We start from the raw sequence: 25,207 nt of genomic DNA, 5'->3' as shown, positions 1-25,207 counted from the left end.
ACATCGACAGGTTTGACCACTAAAACTATCATGAAGGTAATGGGGTATTGGCAGTATAGTAATGGGATATGAACCCGTTTCTATGAGTATTTCCTGAAATATTCCGTAACACTGACACTAATTCTGTCCACTTGTCACGAATTGTTTTGCCTGGAACTGCTGTAACATTCGGACTTGGGTACATAAGTGTTAGTCCAACAATACAATTCAATCCATTTATTACCCAACAGATCTAGTGCAGTAAAGAATGAACAAAATGTCTATACATTGTAAAACCTATATCCTAAGATATAGAATTATACATTTTTTACATGTTAGTAATAGTCACCAATCCTCACCAGATTTTGAATATATATGTTTGAATACATAATTATATTTTGTAAACAAAACTACATGACAATAGGTTTACTTAATTAAGAAGGTGTCCTGTTTTAAAGAAAAATTCAAAAAGGAGCCGCAAAGCATGGCATTATCCCCCGCGCCCCTCAGTTGGTATACAAACCCAAATACATCAAGGTCAAAGTAACAATTATTTTAAGTATAACTTCAAAAAGTGTGAGTATTGCAAAACTGAAAGAATAACAGTAGGTAATATAAAGAAACAGTGACCAGATATCTACGAAAAGTTTCATGGAGCTTGGTTGAACCGTTTTAGAGTTATAGCCCGAAAACAAAAAGAAACAGTGATTCGGTACTTTCACTAAGTTTCCATGGTAACGGAAAAAAATAAATAATGGAAGGTCCGCAATAACAAAAGACACAACTAGGGCACTTGTCTAATGTACACAGAACGGTTTTGGAGATAACTCTTGGTTACTGTTTACTTTTCTTTGTCAAATGACTTGTTAATGATATAATGTTTCAAGATAAACTTAAAAATTATTCTAAACTATTTTCTGTTTTATATGAATGCAAATGTTATCATAAATATCACCAATGAATGCCTATTCCTTTAAAACGTCAGCCGGGAAGGGTGGGGGGGGGGGTTAAAAAACGCTTACTTCCGGCAAATGCGCTGCCAATAGTCCTAAGACTTAAGGACTAAAACGGGAAAATGTGAATAATGGAAACAAGTTGGTTTGTAATCTTATTAAATTTAGACTTGTAATTCTGCTCCACTACGATACTCTACCGTACGCTCCAAAACACGATCTTACAACTTCCTATTCGGGGTCACCTCAGCATAACCGTTATGGTTAGCCAATCAGCGTGTCGCCTGCGGTTTGGTTGATAGTTTTATATAGTATGTCCAGAGTTATTCCGATTCTATGCCAAGGGTCATGCCGAGGTGACCTCGAACGGGGAGTTCTTAGATCTTACATTGGTTTGTATTATGCGATATTACTTGGACAGGAGATATCACTCTGATGAGTCAATCTGAATTAAATGAATGCTCCACTGAAAAAAAGGAAAAAAAACCAAAGATGTGGTATCTTGGAAATCTTAAAAAGATATTTAATTAAATCAATCTCGCCATTAAATTCATTTGAAACAACGAAAATATATTCATCCCGTCCACCATTCAAATTCGTTATCTCAAGCTGATCTTTGACGTTAACCAAGGTGGCGTCAATGGAATTGAAATTAAACAGTGCAATCTTATTTGATTTTTAACGTAGAGAATTATCTTTCTGCAGTCAATATTGCTGCCAAAGTTCTTAATATTATGGTCCTTTGAATATTCTTCAATACTGTGTCTTTCGAAATTTGGTCTTTCATAGCAATAGTGTGTGATCTCACTTTTGAAAACCTTAAAGACAAATCAGCCATTCGAATAGGTGATACAATCATATTCGCGAGTTTGTCATGTGCAATAAGATTAAATATATGAATCAAATTTCAAAATAATGACAAATCCAATTTCTAAATGATCTTTCACTTCCTGTGTATGTAAACACAAGAGTCGATGAGATATAGTTTGCTATTAAACGAGCTGAAACACGTGAACTATATTCGCTCGGTTTGAAGAGTCATTTGTGATGACTACTTTGTCATTCAACAACGAAATCGCCCTTGGACTTTCAATTCCATCTGCTGACGTCAACAGTTCTCTGACGTTGGTACCGTCCCCAGACATCTGTATGATGTTGTGAGATCTTGATCCACACACATACACGTTACCCTCCCTGTCTACGTCTAAACCTGTCGTACCCTCCACGACCCCGAACTTCAGTACATCTGTATGCATCCCATTCGACAGTCGGATCACAGCCATGTCGTCTTCAGATTTAGCAGCATAAATGCTGGCAAACACGTGTTCATTCAAGTGGTCATTGGCGAGATGCAGACATTTTGATTCCATTTGGTGCAGCTTTGTAGCTTTACTACCTTTACGACCATACCTTGGCACAGCGTGAAGTGATGTTGTTATGCTTGTTGTACTGATAACAAACGAATTGTTGACGAATGCAACACCGTAAGGAAAGTCGGGAGCAATGTTTTGTATTTTTATATGAGATAGGATTGATAATTCGAAATTCTGAACGGTGACAATACATATTGTTTTAGCACTAACCAGCATTACTGCCACAGAGGTGTCATCAATACGACAAAGATCGCAGGATTCAGATCGAAGTCCTAACTCAAAATGAAAATCACCATTGTCTGTGAAGAGTTTCACTTTCTTGTTGCAGCTGTCCCCGACAACAATTCGCCCACCAGACAAGAGGACTATTCCATATGCACCACAATTATCCTTGTCTGAAGTTAGTTTGATACTGAACTTTCTCACCATCCTCAATTTGCGTTTAAAAAGTGGTATGCTATCCCATCTGATTGGAAGTCCCCTCTCTTGTTTACGCACGGCTATCTTTCCAAGAGAACGACTGATCTTTTTGTCCACTATGTCAGAGTTATATTTATGTTTAAGTGTAATGGATCTAGACGATTCTTCTAACTCCCGTATAAGTTCCTTACATGACTCTACCTCCGCCTGTCCTCTCTGGAACACCCTAATCGTTCCCAGGGTGTCGCCCACCAGGGCAATATCCTGTGATGACGTCAGGGTCTTCTGCATAGCGAACATCAGCCGCTCACACTTCTTTCTTGTGATATCAAAGGTTTCTTTCTCCTCTACGAATGACGCTGTCAGTTTTTCTATAAGCTCCTTCTGAAGTGTATCCAATTTCTCATTGATTTTCGAACGAAGGTCAGTCAAACTTTGCAACGCTATGACTTGGTCTTCGGTTAACGTGTGTAACTGTTCCGCAACGTCTTTTATCAATTCCTCCAAGACTTCTACACATCTCTGAAGTTCTTCAGGAAGACGTTCGATTCCCCCATTTGACAGTTTGGCCCGGAAGTCATCTACAGATGTAACTACTTCGCACGTCCGGTGATTGACGATTACACACTTATTACATCCCAACATCTGATGAGCTTCACAGAAGTACTCGATTTTCTCTTTATGCTCCTCACATTCAGTAGCCGACATCTTCCGTCGGATTGCACTTGACTTATTCCATTCCATGATATTTTCAGGTTCACAATTTCCGTGAACTAAATCATGAAGGTTTGTTTTGCAGTTTTCACAGAAGTAAGATTTGTTTTGATCGCACCAAAACTTTGCCACTATATTTATATTTCCTTTCTTTTTACATGGCGTACATGTCATTATCAGGGAATCGGCATTTTGTAAATGTCTAATCATTTCGACTGCCATCTTATTGGTAGGGAACTCTTCGGCCCATCTCTCTTTGTCGTCCGCCTGATGTACCGGCTCCGTGATCTTACGGCAAACAGGACAGGAGAAAGAGGACGACGGGGCCATTTTACCTGACAGCTCCTTGGTGATGTAGCTGCCAAGACATTCCTGGCAGAATGAATGTAGACAGGGGAGAGACTTTGGATGTTGTAGCTGTTCCAGACAAATAGGACATTTTAGGTCAAGAGCGTCGAGAGACTGACTTCTAAGGACATCAGTCGACATATTTTCTTGGTTACCGCCCTCCGTCATGTTAATGGTGGTATCTCATTCTGTGTTATCTGAAACAACAAATATTAACTACTAATCAGACATAAGAGAAATATAATATGGTTACTATCTTAATGGGACATTGACAAGTCGAAATACTTAGTTTTCCGAGTGCTACAAATGTTATATTCTTTCTACTCTAAATAGTAGCCGAAAATCTGTTAATGGCGGTTTGCCAGCTGTCAATCAAACCGGGCGCGTACCCAACTTGACTTTGCACTTTTTCTCTCATAAACTACCCAGTAGGATATTCTAGGTGGCTGGAAAAGGACATAGAAAAATAAACAAGATTGCCAAGGGTCTTAACAGGCATCTGACAACATTGGCAGTCGTATTGGAAATGATATAAATAAAGTGTCATGATGGCCATCTTGGAGTTGGGAACGACCTTTTTTGCGTGTGAGCGTAATAGGTATTACGTTCAAACATATAGAAATTGCGTTCAAGCGCATTATTATTTCGTTCGTACGCAGGAATAATGTAAAAGAGCACAATAATTATCGCACTAATTAGCGGTTCATCCGCAATGATTATTGCGCGTTTGCACGCAAAAGTGTTGTGTTTACAGGCCAGAATAATCACTTTCTATAGGTGAATATTTACATTTGCTTGTCACTTCTACTATATAAACTAACCAAGGCAAAGTGAAGTATATGACGGTATAACTGACACCCAAACATGACCATTATGACGTCACTAATGTTGACCTGGTGACGTCAACTGATCACCGTCAAAATGGCTGTTCCATCTTGTGGATTCAATCTTCTTTGATAAACGGTTTTCCTGGTCTAGCTTTAACAATATTAATGCAGATACCCTAAACTGAGTTGATGATATAAATATAAGCATTAAACTATCTTCCTATGTCATCTATGGTCTATATAGATGCCAGAGCTTTGCAGACAATCATCTCATAATGCGCTAGCGCGAATTATAAGATTGTCTGCAAAGCCCTGGCATCTATATAGACCATAAATGCCATAGAAAGACAGTTTAATGCTTAAACAACTTTTCTTCTAATTTTACAGGATTGAAATAAAATCCTTTTCCTCGCTCACATCAAATCCAAGAGAGATTTTGACGCCCACCAATGGTAGACCTTCATTAGTAAAAAAAAAAGATAGATGTTTTGTCTGCTTTACTTTACCATTTAAATATTTTATTACACACGACTCTTAACTCTAATTTGAAAAACAATGTCAAAACTCAAAGAATGACGTCTAATTTGCTGCTTTTCAATTGCGCAACGCAGTACATGCATTTCAGGACCAGGGATAACATATATTTACAATAACGACATAATCTTTTTTCTGAGAAATAATGGAAATTAACTATTGATTGTAACAAGAGGCCCAGAGGGCCTGTATCGCTCATCTGGTTTGTAATGCAAAGTAATGTTCTGAATACAAGATCATTGTTTCTTTTCAGGAGGAATTTAAAGACTTAACTCAGGGGTCAGAGGCAACATTTAAACAGTCCATGCAAAACTCTTTGACTAATAGCGATTTAAAGGATTCACCTCTATTTCCCCTATTAGGCCCCACCCCTTCCGCTCACGGGAGCTCAGAGCCAACATTTATACAAGTTTTGTTCCCTTCCACCAATGATGTTTCTTGCCAAATTTGGTAACAATCCATGCAAAACTGTATGATTAGTAGTGTTTAAATGATTTACCTCTATTTCCCATTTTTTGGACCCTGCCCCTCCTGCTCTCGGGGAATCCGAGCCAAAATTAGTACAAACTCTGTTACCCTTCTCCAGATGATGTTTCTGGCTAAAGGTAACAATCCATGTAGAGCTCTATGACTAGAAGCGATTTAAAGGAAACGTTGACGAACCAGGTGAGCTAAACTCAAATTGGCAGCCTGTCGGCAATCTTATTATCTGATCACATCAATACGTTCTAGAAATAGAGGTGACACACTTCATTGTCAAATCTGTCTGATAGCAATATTGTATCCAACCATTACCAAAAATGCAATATACACCACTAGGGTTCAAGCGAAGTTACATAATAGATAAATTACATAATGGTAACGGAACTACGGCCCAAGAGGTGTCTACATATGAAATTGAAACATTTTGGAAAAAAGCAACATAATAGTGCTTATATATTAAATATCTTAAAACATCACTGGATGCTTTTAAGCTAATGCAATGCTAAACGCAATACAGACAGTATAATTTGTTAAGCTTTAATGATTGTCAAGGGTTACACATTCTTCGGAAACAAATCATTACACAAACATCATCATTCAGTCTAAGATAATGATAAAAGGTCTACGTATTAACGTTTATTTGGTAATATGTTCATGGCGTCACCGAACAAGTACACTTTAAGAAATGGAGATATCCTCCAAGCGAGGATCGTATAAAGATGCTTCACCGCCGACTGAGCATAAACAATACTCATCCTTTGAAAAATTATTGGTGCTAAACCGTGCATATATATGTGTAATTAACACAACAAAATCTTAAAATAACTGCTTTTTCTTTTGTTTTGTGCATGCACAATCAGTACTTAATTGCACATAGGACATATAGCGTCATGGATTGTTTTCGGAACGCAACTAATATTTTTTTTAACATTTTATCTTTAAGTAAAATTAGAAGCTCAAACATTTCAATGGTGGTAATGGTATAAAGTAAGTAACTTTTGTACCCGAACTTTTGTACCCGAAGAGAAATACTTACTCGTCTACTTCTGTTTTTGATAGAGAAAAACATGTTTGTCAGTGATTTACCATCTTTAACAGGTTTGTAAAGCCGTGCGTTTTTAATGAGGTAAAATAGTCTTAAGAACTCATCTAGATATTCATAGACAATTTGGTATTCGTCTTGTTCGCACATCTTGCAGTGTAACGTATTTTCATTGGTGATAATGGTATCAAAACTATGAAATCGTAAATACATTCAAGGTTTCCGAAAAAACTCCTATGATATTCGTCTGTATAATATTATCAAAGTTACTAGCAAAAAGTTAATGTTTTGGCCAGTACAAGTCATATGAAATTGTACCATAACCTTCATTTTACTTCCGCTGATCGCTATGCAACGCCCACCATTACAATACGTATTCTAGTCGTCCACTAATACCGGGAAAAACTGTATTTATAAGTAGCGTTAATGTAAAGTCAGCTGTGACAGACTATGGCCTATTTTTTCCATGTAAGTATGAAGTCATTATGTTAACACAAGCTTATACCTAACTGTTAATGACAAGAATGTAACTCAGTCTATATCTTAGTGTGTTATTACACGAGCAGCTGGAACATGTACACCAGATTGCTTTCGTTTCGATCGACACCTGTGATGACTACTTGGTCGCCCAGCAAAGAAATCGCCCTCGGATATTTTATTCCATCTGATAACGTCAGCAGTTCCCTGACGTTGGTTCCGCCTTCAGCAATCTGTATGACGTTGTGGGAGTAACATCCACACACATAAACGTTACCCTCCATATCTACGTCTATACCTTCCGTACGCTCTACGACTCCGACCTTCAGTAACTCTGTACAAGACCCGTCAGACAACTTGATCTTCGCCACTGATGTATCACACCGATTTGAATTGATGCAAGAGATAATGTGTCCATTCAAATTGTCATACGCGAGACCCTTGCAAAAGTATTTAATTGGGTGAAGCCTTTCTGAATCTTTACCTTCGGTTTTTGATATGTTGTAGAGTGATTTGCCTGTACTAACAACAAATGAATCATTAGCAAAGGTAATGCCTTCAATTCGGTGTCCAGATATATATTGAACCTCTATTTTGGATTGGATGGACAAGGTTAAATCTTGCACTGTGAGAATACATATGATTTTGTCATATGTCAGTGCTACTGCCACAGTGTTGTCATTAATGCGACAAAGGTCTCCGAGATCTGTATCCAATCCTACTTCACAATGAAAATCACCTTCCTTTGTGAAAAGTTTCACTTTATAGTTGTTCGAGTCTGCTACCACAACACGTCCAGCTGACAGGAGAACAATACCCATGGCACAACATGCATCATCGTCCGATAGAACTTCGATATTGAACTTCCCTGTCATTTTTAACCGATGTTTAGAAAATGGCGTACTTAACGGTGTGGCTGGAAGTCTCCTATGCTGTTGATGGACGACCATTTTCCCCAGGGTAAGACTGGTCTGCGATTCAGGGTTGTATTCATGTCTCAGACTGTTAGATTGAGATGACTTCTCCAACTCATGTACAAGTCCCTTACACGATTCTACCTCCGCCTGTCCTCTCTGGAACAGTCTGATAGTCTCCACTGATTCATCCATCAAGACAGTATTATTGAATGAAGCCAGGGTTTTCCGCATAGCAAACATCAGTCGCTCACACTTCTGTCTAGATGTATCTAGATTTTCTTTCTCCTCTTTGAATAACGCTGTCAGTTTATCTGTAAGCTCCTTCTGAAGTGTATCCAACCTGTCATTAATCTTTGTACGCAGGTCTGATAAGCTTTGTAACGCGGTGACTTTACTTACTGACATGGACTGCAGTTGCTCATCTGCGTCTTTTATTAATGTTTCCATGGCGTCTACGCATTTCCACAGTTTTTTAAGAAATCTGTCAATCCTTCTACCTGTCAGCTTGTCCCGCAAGTCCCCTACAGATGTAACTACCTCACACTTCAGGTGGTCGACGATGAAACACTTATTACATCCTAATATCTGATGATCTTCACAGTAATATTCCAGTTTTTCTTTATGCTTCTCACATTCAGTAGCCGACATCTTCCGTCGGATTGCACTAGACTTATTCCATTCCGTGATATTTTCGGGTTCACAATTTCCATGAACTAAATCATGAAGATTTGTTTTGCAGTTTTCACAGAAGTAAGATTTGTTTTGAGCGCACCAAAACTTTGCCTCTATATTAACGTTTCCTTTCTTTTCACAGGGCGTACATGTCATTATAATGTCATCTGTATTTAGTAAATGTCTGATCATTTCGACTGCTAGGTTATTGGTAGGAAACTGTTCAGCCCACCTCTTTTTGTCTTCTGACTGATTCAGCGGTTCTGTGATCTTACGGCAAACAGGACAGGAGAAAGAGGACGACGACACCATTTTACCTGACAGCTCCTTGGTGATGTAGCTGCCAAGACATTCCTGGCAGAATGAATGTAGACAGGGGAGAGACTTTGGATGTTGTAGCTGTTCCAGACAAATAGGACATTCTAGATCTAGAGCGTAGAGAGACTGACTTCTAGGGACACCAGTCGACGTTTTGTCTTCGCTACCGCCCTCCGCCATGTTTACGGTGGTATCAGTTTTATCTAAAAGAAAATTACCGAAATTTAGATGCTAACCAGAAAGGCTTTTGTGTTTTACAAATTATGGCTTTTTGGTTGTGATTATTTAAATTTTATTTGGGATTTGATAGCAACCCAATGCACTTAAACATTACTATTAAAGTTGCTGACTTGTTCATTTAAACGGACATCTCATTTTCACATTTTTTATTTGACACTGCATTTCTACGAAAAATTACACATTTGAATCGTTTAAAGATCTTATCTAGACAGGCTGGTAGTCTTGCTTAAGTCCCGAAAAAAATTATGAGTGATAAATATAATATTTGAATATCCCCACTAGGTAAACAGGAAGTGGTGCACCTGTTGAACTTTGACAGAAGTTGCCATGTTAATCGTATACAAAGCAAATCGCGGGGCTGAGTTAAATTATAATGTATTTTGTTAGTGTACAAGTATTAGTTGTTTAATAACAACCATATTTATATTTATTGGACTGTGTTTAATTTCATAGTGCATTATTGTGGTGTATATAAAGTCACTTAGACCTAATACCGATGTGTAGTATACATAAAGGTCAGTATCGCGGGATTGTTTACATACGATTGCAGCCAGTTTATTGTTTTAAGGCATTGCAAAACTAGTAGACCGACCGAATAGTAGTAAATTGTTTTTTTGTGCAACAGTTTTTATGAATGCAAAATGTTTCATATAACAGTCCGGTTCTGTCCAGTCTCAACCAAGTCCAGTCGGAGAATCAAAACATTTATATTTTGGTAAGCCTGCATCAGGCTCCGGTAAGGCTATATTCTAAAGTAAATTTAATAAATTTCACAGATTGCATTGTATGATGGACTTGGTAACCTTTGGGGCAAGTATTGTTCTAACGGCACGTGCACCAGTCACGTACCAATCAATTATAAATAAAGGGCCACACTAGGCCCCAGTCAGACTCAAAACTAGACTGACACTGAGACTGCAATCAGACGGAACCACGACTTGACTTCTAACACACTGGTTCCGCCTAAGAGAGGGAGAGAAAAAGAGAGAGAGAGAGAGAGAGAGAGAGAGAGAGAGAGAGAGAGAGAGAGAGAGAGAGAGAGAAAGAGAACGAACTTTTTTGTAATTATACAGCTTGTTTTCTTTGTTTTCAACAAATTTTCAATAGGACGACAAATGTATGTAAATCATAAGGGGATATCTGTTTACATTGACCTATGGATGTAGCAAGTTATCCTCCACCAATAATAAAATAACAAATTTTATCATCCTATCTTAAATATACACTCTGGCGATCTCAAAAGGTCTAATTATGATATTTCAAATATTTACGAAACTTTGCGAAAGGGTGCATTAATGAAGATAATTGAATACACAATATTGAAGTGCACCAAGCAGACAATTCAAGACCTCTTCAGTACCTTGTCAGTGTCAAAATCAAAGATGGCTGCTTTTTCACAAAATGCAATTTGTAGAACTCCAGGCATAAATAAAATTTCAGAGAGATATTCCAGTATATTTGGAGAAATGATGAATACAAAAACTGTCACAATCCATAATTACTCCTACAATGCATCTAAGGAGAGTCTACATATGATATTTGAGACAGATCGTGCTTTTCGCAGCTAATTTTTGGGTTGATATTGCAGTTGATGAATACTTCTGAGAAACGTATCGGCCAATCAATTTACAGCAAAAGTACTCGTCGGATAATGATATTAAAAAGCTACACCTCTAAAATCAGTTTTGATAATGTCATTGACGTCACTCCTAGCAGATGGGATGACGTTAACAACAATTATGTATATTTTGTAAGTGTTTCTGTCTCTATAGTATTTGATTGTGAATTAGAATGTCACATTCAAGTGTTTGACTTCAAATCATATCACAGTTGTAATTTTAACAGCTCTAAGACTCACATTTTTGCACAGCATTGAACTAACAGTTACCAGTTCAACAGGTCAAAAAAAGGTGTGGCATAAAGTTACATGTATATACAGGGGTTGTATAGAAATATATTGGAATGGGTCCATGAATTAGCTGTACAACGTACGTCTGCCATGAACCAAATATATTTCTATACCACCTCTGTAAGACCCTATATAATTAATATCATCGAGGCAGGAAAGTGTAGTTTCAGCCAATCAGGTACGAGCAAACCATATAGCCATATATAATAATATAGGGTCACATTGGCAGGGTCATCAGGGATTGATTAACCGCAGACTTAGTCAATGAATGGTATACATAGCTTTAGGTTGTTCTATGTTTAAAGCAAGTTTTTCACTTATTTAAGTTTGTTTTATGAGAGAATCTCAAGCAACATGTGTACACTCCAAATAGGATATGTTAGAATTGTTTTGATGAAGCAGGGCTGAAAAGATAGCTACCTATCGGCCATCTTGCTGACCAATTGGTTCCGAAATGCAACAATGAATTTATACATAACTATAGAGTCCAATGGAAACTATTCATGGAATTTAAAGATCCTTCAAGTACTTTCTGAGAAATAGCGGTACCAAGAATTGTTAACGGGTGAACGAAAGGAAGGATGGAAGAAAGGACGGACCATGAATGAATGACAATTTGAATAGATCTGTATCTGGTGTTAGTGGCTAAAATTGCAATGTAATTCTGATATCAACTATATTTGATTCATATTCATCTTAACATCTACACATGTACCACAAGGTGTAGGCGGTACCGCGGGAAAAACGCTTGTACGAGAGGAAATAGCTTTTTACGGGAATGGGGGAATCGTATCTTTACAAAATATTTTGGCATATTCGGTTATAGTTTTGGATTTTCCCTTAATTTCAGATATCTTTCTATAATAACCGGTCATCTGACTATTGACACAATACAGCACAGGCAAAATATACAGAGGGGCAAACCAACTTTGAATTAATAAAGAAGTTAAAATGAATCAAATAGACTAAAAAAGTTACCTTTTCTTTAATCAACAATTAAAGGATTGTATAATCACGGTGGGGAATCACGTGGTCTGTAGTTGGTGTGTTACACGAATCAAAATGGCGGCCGCCAGCAGTTTTGCCAGAAAAGGAGGAAAGTCACTGAAAATACCCTTTGTATCGGCATTTTAAAGTGACGAGCATATGCTATACATAATTCTAGACAAACCGATGTTGCAACGCTCTGTACTTTTCTGTAACATTCTGACCAAAGTTTTGAATCGGAGCGATTTTGCTCGTACTTAGAATTGGTAGTATACACGAACATACACTTTTTCGTACGTTTTCTGTGTTTAGATGGGGCCATTCGCTGTAAATGTGATATTGCCTAAATATTATAGTCTACATTCAATTGCACATCTAACATTTCTGGCAGAAAACATCATGTTATCGTTAATTCTTTGGTTTTACGAAAGGATGAGTAAACACGTACCGTTTTGGATTGATGAGTTGACACGAACTGCTACATATGTCCGTTACTTGAACTAAGCTGTCAAATAATGATATTGTAATACTTATGTTCAAGTATGCTTACATGATTACTTATACCAGTTAGAATCAACCGCATGATGTAGTATGTGGGCGGTTAAAATTTAACGGAATATGTTAACAAGCTATCGTTCAATGGAATATCGTTCAATATAATGACAACTGTTATAATATCCAGGACATTCACAACTTACTGCATCAAAGCCATGACTGCATATCATCTGGAAACAAACGGGAAGATTGGGGAATGTCATAACACTTTTTGTCTGTGTCCGTCCATTTCTAGACGATCAATATAGATATATACGGTATCTAACACACACGTTTAATGTTTTTAAGTGTTGGTAATGTTGAGATTTGTTTGTTAATCAGTTTTATAGATGAATATGTTATAGAATGAACCTACAACTTAGTCAAAGAAAGACATTGGTGGTTTCTCGTAACCAATTTAGGCTGACATAATACTTACCATAACTTTATCCATCCAAAGGGAAAATCAAACAAGTAATTTGTACAACATCAATAACACACATTTGGCATTTTTCAGAGACCGGAAGAAAACGCCGGTCAGAACGACGGAAAGAAGGAACGTTTAATGTGTTGCCATACAAAAAGGTTCCTGTGTGTCAGATGGGTCAAGTCTCCTTGCAAGGAATCAAGAATGCTACCGGATTAAAATAGGACTGTACAGAAGAGTATAAATAAAACTAATGAACAAAACCCATGCTTCAATATGTATTTATTAAGTATTTTAAAAACAGTAGTCTTAACATTAAAAATACAAATGTAAAAATAAACAAGTACAATATACGTAAATTATACTAGTTATCAATCATAAGCATGATCTTCCAAACATCAATTAGAGTCGGTTCCGTACTGATTCTTTGTATCATATCGTTATGTTGATATGCTCCAGATAATATACAAAATTTGTAAAATGGCTTTTAAAAGGGAATATGGGCTACACCACACACAGTGTATTTCAAATTCGCGAAACTTGTAGGGAACGTCTTTCTTTGGAACATGGGAACGCTTGTGAGCATCGTGTCTAGTTTTTTTTATATTAGAATAATTACGGTTATAACAAAGGGAACTAGTCTCGCCATTTTGCATAAAGAAATAAAGATTGTGAATTAAGGAAAGACACACTATCATGACTGTTTCCTTCAGAAATAAGACTTAAACATCTCTCACTAAAAATTCCGAAGTTGTATAGTCAAACACATATACATGCATGTGGAATAACACCAGGGATCCCTTGTATTTCAAAGACAATTAAGAAATTAATCACTAATTTGTTATATTCAACACTCTAAAAAGTAAAAGTAATTCATCAATATATTTACCAACGACAGTGCTTAAATTCCCTTGGACTGCAGTCACTGGAGATCAACATGATGTAAGCCAATAATGACTGTACGGGATATTTTACAGATTCCTGTTGTTTTGTATGGCATATTTGTCGTTAAAAAAGCAACGTACATATTTGCCATTTTGACTGAAGCTGCAAACGACATCCACTTTCGGTCACTTGCACAACTTCAAACGGGTATATCCTCTCACCTTCCAATGTTGTGTGTTAAAGTTTAATCAATTAAATAAGTATACTATTCTTAATTCTAACTGGTATAAGTTAATGTTACATACTTGAACACACACTATCAATGTCTGCCAGATTAGTCAAATTGACGGAAATATGTAGCAGTTCGTGTCAACTCATCAGTCCAAAACGGAACGTGTTTACTCATCCTTTTACAAAACCAAAGAATTAACAATGAACATGATGTTTTCGGCAAGAAAGGTTAGATGTGCAATTGAATGTAGACTATAACATTTAGACAATATCACATTTACAGCGAATGGCTCCGTCTAAACACAGAAAACGTACGAAAAGCATGTATGTTCGTGTATACTACCAATTCTACTACGAGCAAAATCGCTCCGATTCAAAACTTTGGTCAGAATGTTACAGAAAAGTACAGAGCGTTGCAACACAACTAAGGTATCGGTTTGTCTAGAATTATGTATAGCATATGCTCGTCACTATAAAATGCCGATACAAAGGGTATTTTCAATGATTTACCTCCTTTTCTGGCAAAACTGCTGGCGGCCGCCATTTTGATTCGTGTAACACACCAACTACAAACCACGTGATTCCCCACCGTGATAATGACAGCTATGAATTTGAATGACGGTCTGTCATTTATTTGAAGAAACTTCATCCTTCATCCTAGTATGTCAATGGCGTAAAATATCTTAGCTCTTTGGATCCCTGTGACCTTGAATGGTGGCTAATGTCATTTATTTGAACAAACGTGATGGCCATACATTCCGCTATTCTACAGGCCCAATTTGAGATATACAAGCCTCTTAGTTATTCACAAGAATTATTTTAAATTGTTAAGACTATTTGCCCCCTGTGACGTTTAATGTAGGTCATGGTCATTCATTCATTTTAACAAACTTCGTAGCTATTACAGGTCTCTAGATATTTCACGCATTCAAAAGAAGTAGTTTAAAAATTTTAGCCTATTTGTCTAGTATTTGACCTTTGTGACTTTGAATTGCGGTCAAGGTCATTTATTTGGAAAAAAAACTTGGTAGACCTTTACTCCAGCATGCTCCATGCGGCTCTAGCTATAGATAGGCCTCTTAGTTACTGACAAGAAGTCGGTAACATATTTTAGCCTATTTGACCCCTATGACCTTGAATGGCGGTCAAGATTATTTATTTTGTAAATATGAATGACCTTGACTTTTATTCAAGGTCACAGGGGCCAAAAAACGTATAACTCTTAAACGACTTCTAGTGTTCTTTTTTGTGAAGTTCTGAAAGGTCTAGAGATCTAATAAAGAAACTATAGTATGCTGGAATAAACAACTACCGTATTTGTTAAGATAATGACCTTGAATGAATTATCTTGACCTTCATTCAAGGTCACGTGGGCCAAAAATCTAAAATCTTCAAGCAACTTTTTTTTAAGTTCTGAAAGGCCTAGATGTCTGCTATTGTGCATGTAGCATGACGATACACTTTAGAACCAAGTTAATATGAATTACATTGACCTTCATTTAAGGTCACAGGGACCAAAATAATCTTGATTCTTGAAACGACTTCTTGTGATTTTCTGAAATGCCTCGAGACATGTTATTGGGCATGCAGGATGGTGTGATAAATGACTACCAAGTTTGTTAATATAAATACATGTAAGTTTGACAATCATTCAAGGTCACAGGGGCCAAAACAACTAAAACCTTTAAACGATTTCCTGTCAAGTTTGGGAAAGTCTAGAGATCTAATATTGGGTCTGCGGCATGCTGAGATAAAGCGCTATTAAGTTTGTTAATATGAATGACCTTGACCATAATTCCTTGTTGGTGAAAAGCACGTCAAATATCCAATGACGATTTGTAGTTTTCATTTTTTTTCATTCGAAAAAAAACAATCAAAAGTATTAATATTTTATTATTTTAAAATCTAATTTGGACTCAGAGATTTTGTTAATTGTCCTGCTCTGATAATCTGTTGCATATTCAAATTCAGTGAAATTACTACAATACGCATGCTATTTTACTGGGAGTTATAATTGTAAATGCTGTACATTTTACATAATGTAACTCGAATCCGCGATATATATTATATAATTAAAAAACACACGTGAATTTACGACCACGTTTATAATGCTAAACAGATGACATATGGATCCGGATACAAACAGTTACAAATAAAAGCAAAATTTCTCAACATTATTGGTTTATCATGACAACCGGGGCGATCTAAGGGAGGTAAACCTGATGTCCAGGTTGATCATGATCAGTACTCATGGTATGCACAGTGTCTACTTTTGTATTTTGGTTTCATCTGTGAGACAACACGTTACACAATAGCTTATACATACTAAAATAACATATGCAAGTCTCGTGTAAATGTCATACAAAACCACGCATTAAATAAAGTCTACGTATAAGTGGTTATACTTACTGTAATTTCCACTCCGTTTAGCAGTCGATTCTCACAAAAACACGTGCAGTCTCTGTAGAACTCTCTCGTGTCTCGGATAATTCTAATATACAAACAAGATTATACCCGGAATTTGGTTTCCATATATCCGGATATAATATTTAATAAATTTCGTTAATCAGATTCAACGATATTTATTGGTTTCTATCGTAGCAGAAGAAATACAGTTCACAATAGAAAATAATATTACTGTTGTAGTGAAATAATGACTTATAATAGAGAGATATATTAATTGATGAATGAAGCATCTTCTATAGCTCAAACTGTGCATATCCATATTTTACTAAAACTTTACAATTACTAGTTAAAATCCCTCCAAAATAAACATATTTTTGTGATTTCGAAAGGGCGTTAATGGCCTATAATCTATACCTAATAATTAAGCATTGATACGAAGTCACTATTTTTTAATTTCATCGTGGTATGAAAGAAATTTTGTTTGCAAACTGTGTGAATCCGCGTATTTATTGCTTAGCACTTTCTTTCTGTTATAGTGTGACGAAAAATAATATTAACGTTAAATATATGTACCGACCGTATTCAATATCAATTTCAGCGTTTTTCTTGGACTTCATATACATGTATAAGTAAACGGTTTGTGTGTTTGTCAAGAAGTCAATGAAGAGGACGCGCGTTATTAAATTTGTCTGCACTCCTATTCTGTGGATTTGAAGCTTAAATAATTATGTTTAGTGACTTGACCATATGTTGGCGAAGATAAAGATACATCACAAAGTATGATAGAATATGTTTTTTTCCAATGTAATTTTGTTTGTTTGGATTTTTTTCATCTTTGAAACTCGTATATAGTGCCATGTAGAGTATGATTTTTATCGTTTTTTGATATAGACCTCTAAAACGTCTAAAAATAGTCTTAGGGCACTCTGCTGGGTCCAGGAATATATAATCTGTAACTAATTCACAGATTCCTGTGCCAAGTACATGTACATTGTGTTATTGACATGTTATTGGTGATGTCTGTGATGTAAAGAAAAAAATCAAAATTGGAAATGGATAACTAAAGGTATACCATCAAAGAAATGATAATTTGCTGTTTACACATGATTTATTTAAAACATTTATTGATCAAAACCCATCGAAACATACCAAACTATGAAAATAACGTAAAGTATAACTTGCAATATTTACTGATTTTCGGACTAACGGGCCTTCGGACAATTGGGCCTTAGGACTATTAGGCCTTAGGACTATTGGACCTTCGGACTAACGGGCCTTCGGACTATTGAACCGAAGGGATATAAGGGTGTCACCATACTGTCAGCTTGATATCAAAATATGTCCAATACGAGCTAATAAAACACTTCAATATACACTAGGATTTACACGTACATGTACACATGTGCGTCCTTGGTAGTTCGGGACAGGTGGTCACGTGCACGAGGCAAGTCGAGTGCATCTATTACGATATCATTCGAGGAGATACATGTATGTGGAGTAAAGGACGGACTACCATTAGGATTTTTTTCACTTGTGAGGAAATTTTATTTTTATAAACATCTAAATGACAGCTTGGAGGAGTTGACATACATGTCCCATGCAGCTTTAGTGTTAAGGCCTTCTTTTACGTATTAGTAGACGATACTGCTGGGTGTACAATATGTATATGTACATAAATAGACTGAGCGCACGTGTGTCGATTCACGCGCTTGATATAGGGGTCGGTGAGCGCCTCAGAATACTGGCAGAGAGAAAAACTAAAATGGCTGCCCTCGACAGGGAAATGTTTCATAAACGATTCTTGAAATACAAGCGTACTTATGTTTTTAAAATATCGATTAAATACTTTTTAACTTGCATTGTCAGCTTTAAAGAGTAACTTAATCATGACTTTAAACAACTAAATCACCAACTGTAAAGAACGCAACAAACTATCGTCAAACCAATCCAGATTCCCATCTACAGTTTACTAAAATAAGGCACGTATAGGTTTAACGTATTTTCCTAAGGAAAAACATTGATATAAGAAAACAATTGCAAAAGTATTTAAGACTAAAATTCGAAATCATATTCAGGCTGAATGGAAATTCCTTTTCGAAGGGAGTCGCAGAAAACTAGAATAGTTTATCACGAACAGTGATTCATAAAGTTTCTGTGCTGTTTCAAAGTTACGGCTTAACACAACCTGGAAAATAAAAGGTCCTTTCAAATTGTAAGCAGTTAAACAAGCTGGAATATGTGTAGAAGATTTTTAAGACCTGCTTCGCTTGAGATAACCACTTGATCATGCCACACGGAAACCGTCCTCGGACATTCGATTCCGTCTGCTGACGTCAGCAGTTCTCGAACATTGGTTCCATCACATGACATCTGTACGATGTTGTGAGAGATGCCTCCACAAACATAAACGTTTCCCTCCCTGTCTACGTCTATCCCTGCTGTACCTCTGACGACGCCGACCTCCAGAACATCTGTGACGGTGCCGTCAGATAATCGGATCACGGCAACCTTATTGTACTCAGAGGTATGGATGCTGGCAAAGGTGTGTCCATTCGCGTGGTCGCTAGCAAGATGAAGGCATCTTGATTCAATTGATTGAATCTTTGTAGCTCTACCCCCGTTTCCTCGTATTCTATACAGTGACGTTGGTGTGCCAACAACAAATGAATTGTTAATAAATGCAACTCCATAAACAGAATCTTCAGTAAAGTTTTTAAGTTTTAGTTTGGATGCAATGGTTACTGTTAAACCATGAACGGTGATAATACATATCGATTTGAGTTGTGTTAGCGTAACAGCCACTGTGTTGTCATTTATCCTACATAGATCACATGATACAGCATTCAGTCCCACTTCACCATGAAAATCACCATTGTCTGTAAAAAGTTTTACTTTCTTATTGCCACTGTCTCCTACAACAATACGCCCGCCGGACAGGATGGCTATTCCAAATATAGCACAGTCCTTTTTGTCTGAAGGAACTTTGATACTGAACTTTTTCGTCATCTTCAACAGACGTTCAGACAGTGGGGTACTAACTGAGGGTGGTAACATCCGTGGATGATGACACACGGTTATCCTCCCCAGGGTAAGACTGGTCTTTGTGTCCAATGTGAGTATGTCAGGTTTATACTCGTGTCTCAGACTGGTAGACCTTGACGACTTCTCCAACTCCTGTATCAGTCCCTTACACGACTCGACCTCCGCCTGACCTCTCTGGAACAGATTGATCGTTCCCACGGTGTCCTCCTTAAGGGCGGCATCCTGTGATGACGTCAGTGTCTTCTGCATAGCGAACATCAGCCGTTCACACTTCTGTTTGGAGATGTCTAGAATTTCTTTCTCCTCTTTGAATGACGCTGTCAGTTTATCTGTAAGCTCCTTCTGAAGTGTATCCAACCTGTCATTAATTTTCGTACGCAGGTCTGTTAAACTTTTCAAAGCTATGTCTTTGCTTTCTGACATGGATTGTAAGTTTTCCTCGACGCCTTTTACCAATATCTCCATTGCGTTTACGCATTTCCGAAGTTCTTCAAGTAGAATTCCAATTGTCAGTTTCTCCCGGAAAACATCTGCCGATGTGACCACCTCACACTTCCGGTGATCGAGGATGACACACTTATTGCATCCCAATATCTGATGATCTTCACAGTAATATTCCAGTTTCTCTTTATGTATTCCACATTCTGTAGTCGACATCTTCCGTCGGACTGCAGCCGACTTATTCCATTCCGTGATATTTTCAGGTTCACAATTTCCATGAACTAAATCAGGAAGACTTGTTTTGCAATCTACACAGAAGTAAGATTGAGTTTGTTTGCACCAAAACTTTGCTAGTACATCTCTATTTCCTTTCTTTCCACAGGGCGTACATGTCATTATAAGTGAATCCGTACTCTGTAAATGCTTGATCATTTCGATTGCCAAGTTATTGGTAGGGAACTTCTCGGCCCATCTCTCTTTGTCGTCTGACTGATCTACCGGCTCTGTGATCTTACGGCAAACAGGACAGGAGAAAGAGGACGACGACGCCATCTTACCCTACAACTCCTTGGTGATGTAGCTGCCAAGACATTCCTGGCAGAATGAATGTAGACAGGGGAGAGACTTTGGATGCTGTAGCTGCTCAAGACAAATAGGACATTCCAGGACTAGAGCGTCGAGAGACTGACTTCTTGGCATATAAGTCGACGGAGTTACTTCACCACCGCCCTCTGCCATGTTAACGGTGGTACCGGGTTTTATCTGAAACAACAAAATTTTTATCGTCAACCTGAAAAGATTGCTTTTGTAACTGTACCCAAAAAGAAACTCTTGTTGAGAAAACATTTTTTGTAGATTACACCAGATACTTCATTTACTGATTATTTTGATTAGTTTTATGTGGCACATATATCTTTGAAATTGATAACTTTTCAGAACGTGTATATCTTTTTATTAGCACTGCGCCTGTGCAAAAGCTACAAAGACTGGTACATGCACTATTATCTTCTTCGAGGCCTTTGCAAGGAAAACCAAGAGGCCCAAAGGGTCTGTTTGGCTCATCTGTTTTTATTTCATCAAAGGTTTCAAAGATTTACTTCTAAGTTCCCTGTTTGGCCCCGTCACACCTGTCTCAGGGAAGGCAGAGCAACGATTTAGATAAACTTTGTTCCCCTTCCCCAGGGATGTTTCTGGCCAAGTGTGGCTACAGTCCTGTTGAACTCTATGACTAGTAGTAATTTGAAACATTTACCCAAGTTTACGTTACTGGGCTCCGCGAGCCTCGCCCCACCATGAGGTTACAATCCATGAAAAGTCTATGACTAAAAGGAATTTTAACGAAATGTTGATGGACAGGCGGACGGACGACAGACGCCGCGACATAAAATAAGATCACCAGCCTGTTTGGCCAAGTGAGCTAAAATGTTAAATCATGAAAAAACGGATTAATACAAAACAGAATCTTGTAACTTAGATAATTCATGTCTCAAGGCCTCTCAATACTTGATGAAAAGAAGTCGTTTAAAGAATTGATCGTACAGACCCATGTGACCATGAATGAAGGTACATGTAAATGTCATTCATTTGTTCAAACTTAGTAGCTCATCATTCAAACAGCCCACGGTCCCTTATATACTAGGTCTATATACTAAGTTTCATTAAGCTTGGTGCATATTTACTCACATTACCGTGTTCCCAAGGTTCAATAATTATTATTGCAAAGGGCAATAACTTCGTAAATAAGTTAGAGTCTAATTGAACTGATTTTCAAACTTGTCCAAGATCTTTCCAATGTTATTCTACATGCAAATATTAAATTAAGCTGGGTGCATATTTACTCAATTTATCATATTCATAAGGCCCAATCATGATGATTAGTGCAAATGGCAATAACTCCCTAAATAACCGCCGCATCACGCTGATTTTCAAACACGTCCGAGATATTTCCAATGTTAGTCTAAATACAAAGTTTCATGAATTTAAGTGCATATTACCTCAAGTTATCATAATCACAGGGTCCAATAATAACTATTAGTGCAAAGGGCAATAACTCAGTAAATTATAGTCAAATTAAGCTAAATATCGAACTCGTCCGAGATATTTCCAGTGTTAGTCTATAAACAAAGTTTTATTAAGCTCAGTTTATATTTACTAAAGTTATCGCGTTCACAAGGTCCAATAATAATTATCATTGCAAAGGGCAATAATCTGTAATTTACAGTCGAATCAAGCTGATTTTCGAACTCGTCCGAGATCTTTCAAATGTTAGTCTACAATAACTTATAAAGTTCCATTAAGCTCGGTGCATATTTACCCAAGTAATTGCTTTCACAACGACGTACGATGCACGACGACGGACAAAAGACTATGCAAAAGGTCACCATAACCTATATGATCAGGTGACCTATAAAAAAGCTGGCCAGTCACATGCCACAGGGACCTGGCACAATTTTTTTACCGACAGTATACATATATATATTATAGTATCAAGGGTATGAACTCGGCTACGGCGGCACAGAAGTGACATGAAAAATATTTTTTTAATGTAGGACAAAAAAAAAAGATTTAATGTAGAGTGAAAAATATTTTTTTCTTTTACGTGCTCACGTAAAACTTATTACGTGAGCACGTAAAACGTTTACGTGCTCACGTAAAACATTCTGTGTAAAGCAAGAAATATTTTTTTTATGTATGGTGAAAAATGTTTTTTTTAATGTAGGGCACAAAATATTTTTTTTTATGTAGGATGAAAAATATTTTTTTTAATGTATGACGAAAAATATTTTTTTTTATGTAGGATGAAAAAAATTTTTTTTAATGTAAGACGAAAAATGTTTTTTTAATGTAAGACGAAAAATATTTTTTTTAATGTAAGACGAAAAATATTTTTTCTAATGTAAGACGAAAAATATTTTTTCTATTACGTGATCACGTAAAACTTATTACGTGATCACGTAAAACTTATTACGTGATCACGTAAAACTTATTACGTGCTCACGTAATAAGTATTACGTGAGCACGTAATAGCTCAACCAATCGGAGGACACGAGTCATTCGCATGCGACGCCGAATAAAGCGTAAGTAATACAAGTTCATCAATATATGATCCAGTGGTGGTGACAGTGACTAAGGGTATTCGACCAGGCCACTGGCCACGTCCTTGTAAAAGATTACGGAATAGAAGTCATATTGTTTTCTCGAATGTAATACATTATTTTCTTGAAGCACGGGTCAGTTAATACGTTGTGTAACTTAAGGAACTGATTGAAATGTTATAGTCTATTACCATTACTTGTCATTTCAGACATAGTTTGCACATACTTATTTGTTGTTTCCAGGACAATGGAACAGCTGATAGAGTTCCTTAAAGGAAGAGAAATTGACTGGAAGAGATTTGAAGAGGAAAAGGTATCTTTAAAGCTAAAGCCACATTCATTCAAATGTAGTTGTTTAACGTTTAACTGTTGAGCAATCATGATAATCGGAGGTACACTATGTAATGAGAATGTGGATTGTTAAGCGATGATATAACGTGAACAAAAATGGTTCTGTCATTAAGGAATAGATATATATATATATATATGCATATTTAATGTTTCAAACTGTATCTAACATGCATACATTAACAAAATATACTAATGTAAAGGGACCGAGCGTGATTAAGCTAGTTGAACTAATATCGTCAGAAAATATCAAAGTGTTGACTAATCTTTCGAAACTTATTAATTTTGCGACTAAGAGGAGGACAGAACCACTACCACTACTTTGATTATTCCTGCGTGTATATATTTAAGCATTGAACGCCTTTCTTTTGTCATTCATATCCAATATGAATACCAACTGGACAGGGGCAAATTCGAAGCGCGCTAATGCTTCATGTTGAATTTGCCTCTGTCCAGTTGGTATTCATATAAGATATAAAGGTTATTTTTGCTTGTTCACTGGTGTATGTGGTGGATGAACGGCATATTCTGACAGATGTTTTAAATGACGCACGTCAGCGCTTCATGTTGAAACATTTATGTTTTTACTTCGCTCCGCCTAAATGAAACTAGTAAACTCCAATCATTTCAAGATTCTGGGTCACGCGCTGACCTCTGACCGGCGTGAGAATACATTTTGTCAATACTCATTGTTTACTTTGGTGACCTAGTTTTACGCCGCTTCAGTTTTGAATGGACTTCATTTAGGAACATAGGCAGAAATGCATGTTAAAGTGTTATTAGAAAGTGTCGGTACAACACAGACAATTTTGTTCTTTGTTCAAATGTGCCGCCGGGGAAACAATGCTGATTTCTAGAGGTTCGCCACGCGTTAAAGCGAATAGTCGGGCAAGTGACTGTTAAATCGGTAAAAATGGTATTAATATATCCGGTATGATTTCTTATGAATTAGAAAAATAAAACTTTCCGTCAAAATCGCTGTACATGCGAAGAAAATAATAATATCTATGGGAATCCTAAAAGTCCTCCCGGACGGCTAAGAGTGCAGTTCAATCTTAACGCATGCGCAACACCCACCACTCTCCGTAGTAAACAAAACATGGCTACCGTAGTTTTGAACCAAAATGTTTCCGCCAAAACAACCAACTGACTAACCTAAATTCGAAAGGAAAGGCAATGGAGCAGCGACAATCCCAACAACTGACTCGGTAAACATTACGACGCAATACAACTTGTTATAGTGAAGAGAACAGTTCAAACGAGCACGCGGCTCCGGACCGCTACTGTACGTACCTAGGCCTACTACGTACCCGGTACTCCCTGCTCAGCTGATTGTGAGTGAGTCTTCGTATTTTGATCATTATGTAAATAGTCCCTAGCAGTATTTTTTCATAAATGAGTGGTCACATATGGTCACATGTTTCATACCTGTTCCCCAATCGCGTAAAACGTAACCCTGGGGTAAATAGCGGTTCTTTAGTGGGGCCTCTTTAGGGGTAATGAATGCCCTGTATGCTACCGGTCAATTCATACAGTTCTGATGTATATATTTATAGATTTTTAATTTGTAAATTTTTGTTCTGTACATGTTCTGGTAGTGTTATA

At 37.1% G+C, this 25,207-nt stretch overlaps 3 protein-coding genes and 1 pseudogene across 3 annotated transcripts in view; 1 reads left to right on the top strand and 3 right to left on the bottom strand.

The window, feature by feature from the left end:
• Positions 1-1,412: 1,412 nt before the first annotated feature.
• LOC138304610 (tripartite motif-containing protein 2-like) lies at positions 1,413-16,737 on the bottom strand. The gene is made up of 2 exons (XM_069244778.1): positions 16,680-16,737; positions 1,413-3,984 (listed from the first exon to the last, which is right to left on the bottom strand). Exon 2 carries the CDS (start codon positions 3,953-3,955, stop codon positions 1,925-1,927), a length of 2,031 nt encoding a protein of 676 aa, XP_069100879.1. The 5' UTR covers positions 3,956-3,984; positions 16,680-16,737; the 3' UTR covers positions 1,413-1,924.
• Positions 6,645-9,254, bottom strand: LOC138336396 (tripartite motif-containing protein 2-like). The gene has a single exon (XM_069285879.1). It carries the CDS (start codon positions 9,235-9,237, stop codon positions 7,228-7,230), a length of 2,010 nt encoding a protein of 669 aa, XP_069141980.1. The 5' UTR covers positions 9,238-9,254; the 3' UTR covers positions 6,645-7,227.
• A 1,028-nt stretch (positions 16,738-17,765) lies between the features above and the next one.
• LOC138304611 (tripartite motif-containing protein 2-like) overlaps positions 17,766-25,207 on the bottom strand; it is a 45,788-nt pseudogene continuing 38,346 nt past the window's right edge.
• The window catches only part of LOC138304608 (uncharacterized), a 32,908-nt gene continuing 31,164 nt past the window's right edge, over positions 23,464-25,207 (top strand). The window contains exon 1 of the mRNA XM_069244776.1: positions 23,464-23,567. Coding sequence (XP_069100877.1) covers positions 23,502-23,567 — 66 coding nt within the window. The 5' untranslated portion in view covers positions 23,464-23,501. The remainder of the gene's footprint in view (positions 23,568-25,207) is intronic.

Source organism: Argopecten irradians, chromosome 12, assembly GCF_041381155.1.
Source record: "Argopecten irradians isolate NY chromosome 12, Ai_NY, whole genome shotgun sequence".
Lineage (NCBI taxonomy): Eukaryota > Metazoa > Mollusca > Bivalvia > Pectinida > Pectinidae > Argopecten > Argopecten irradians.
The sequence above is the reverse complement of the archived record's forward strand: the minus strand, read 5'-3'. Positions and strand labels throughout refer to the sequence as shown.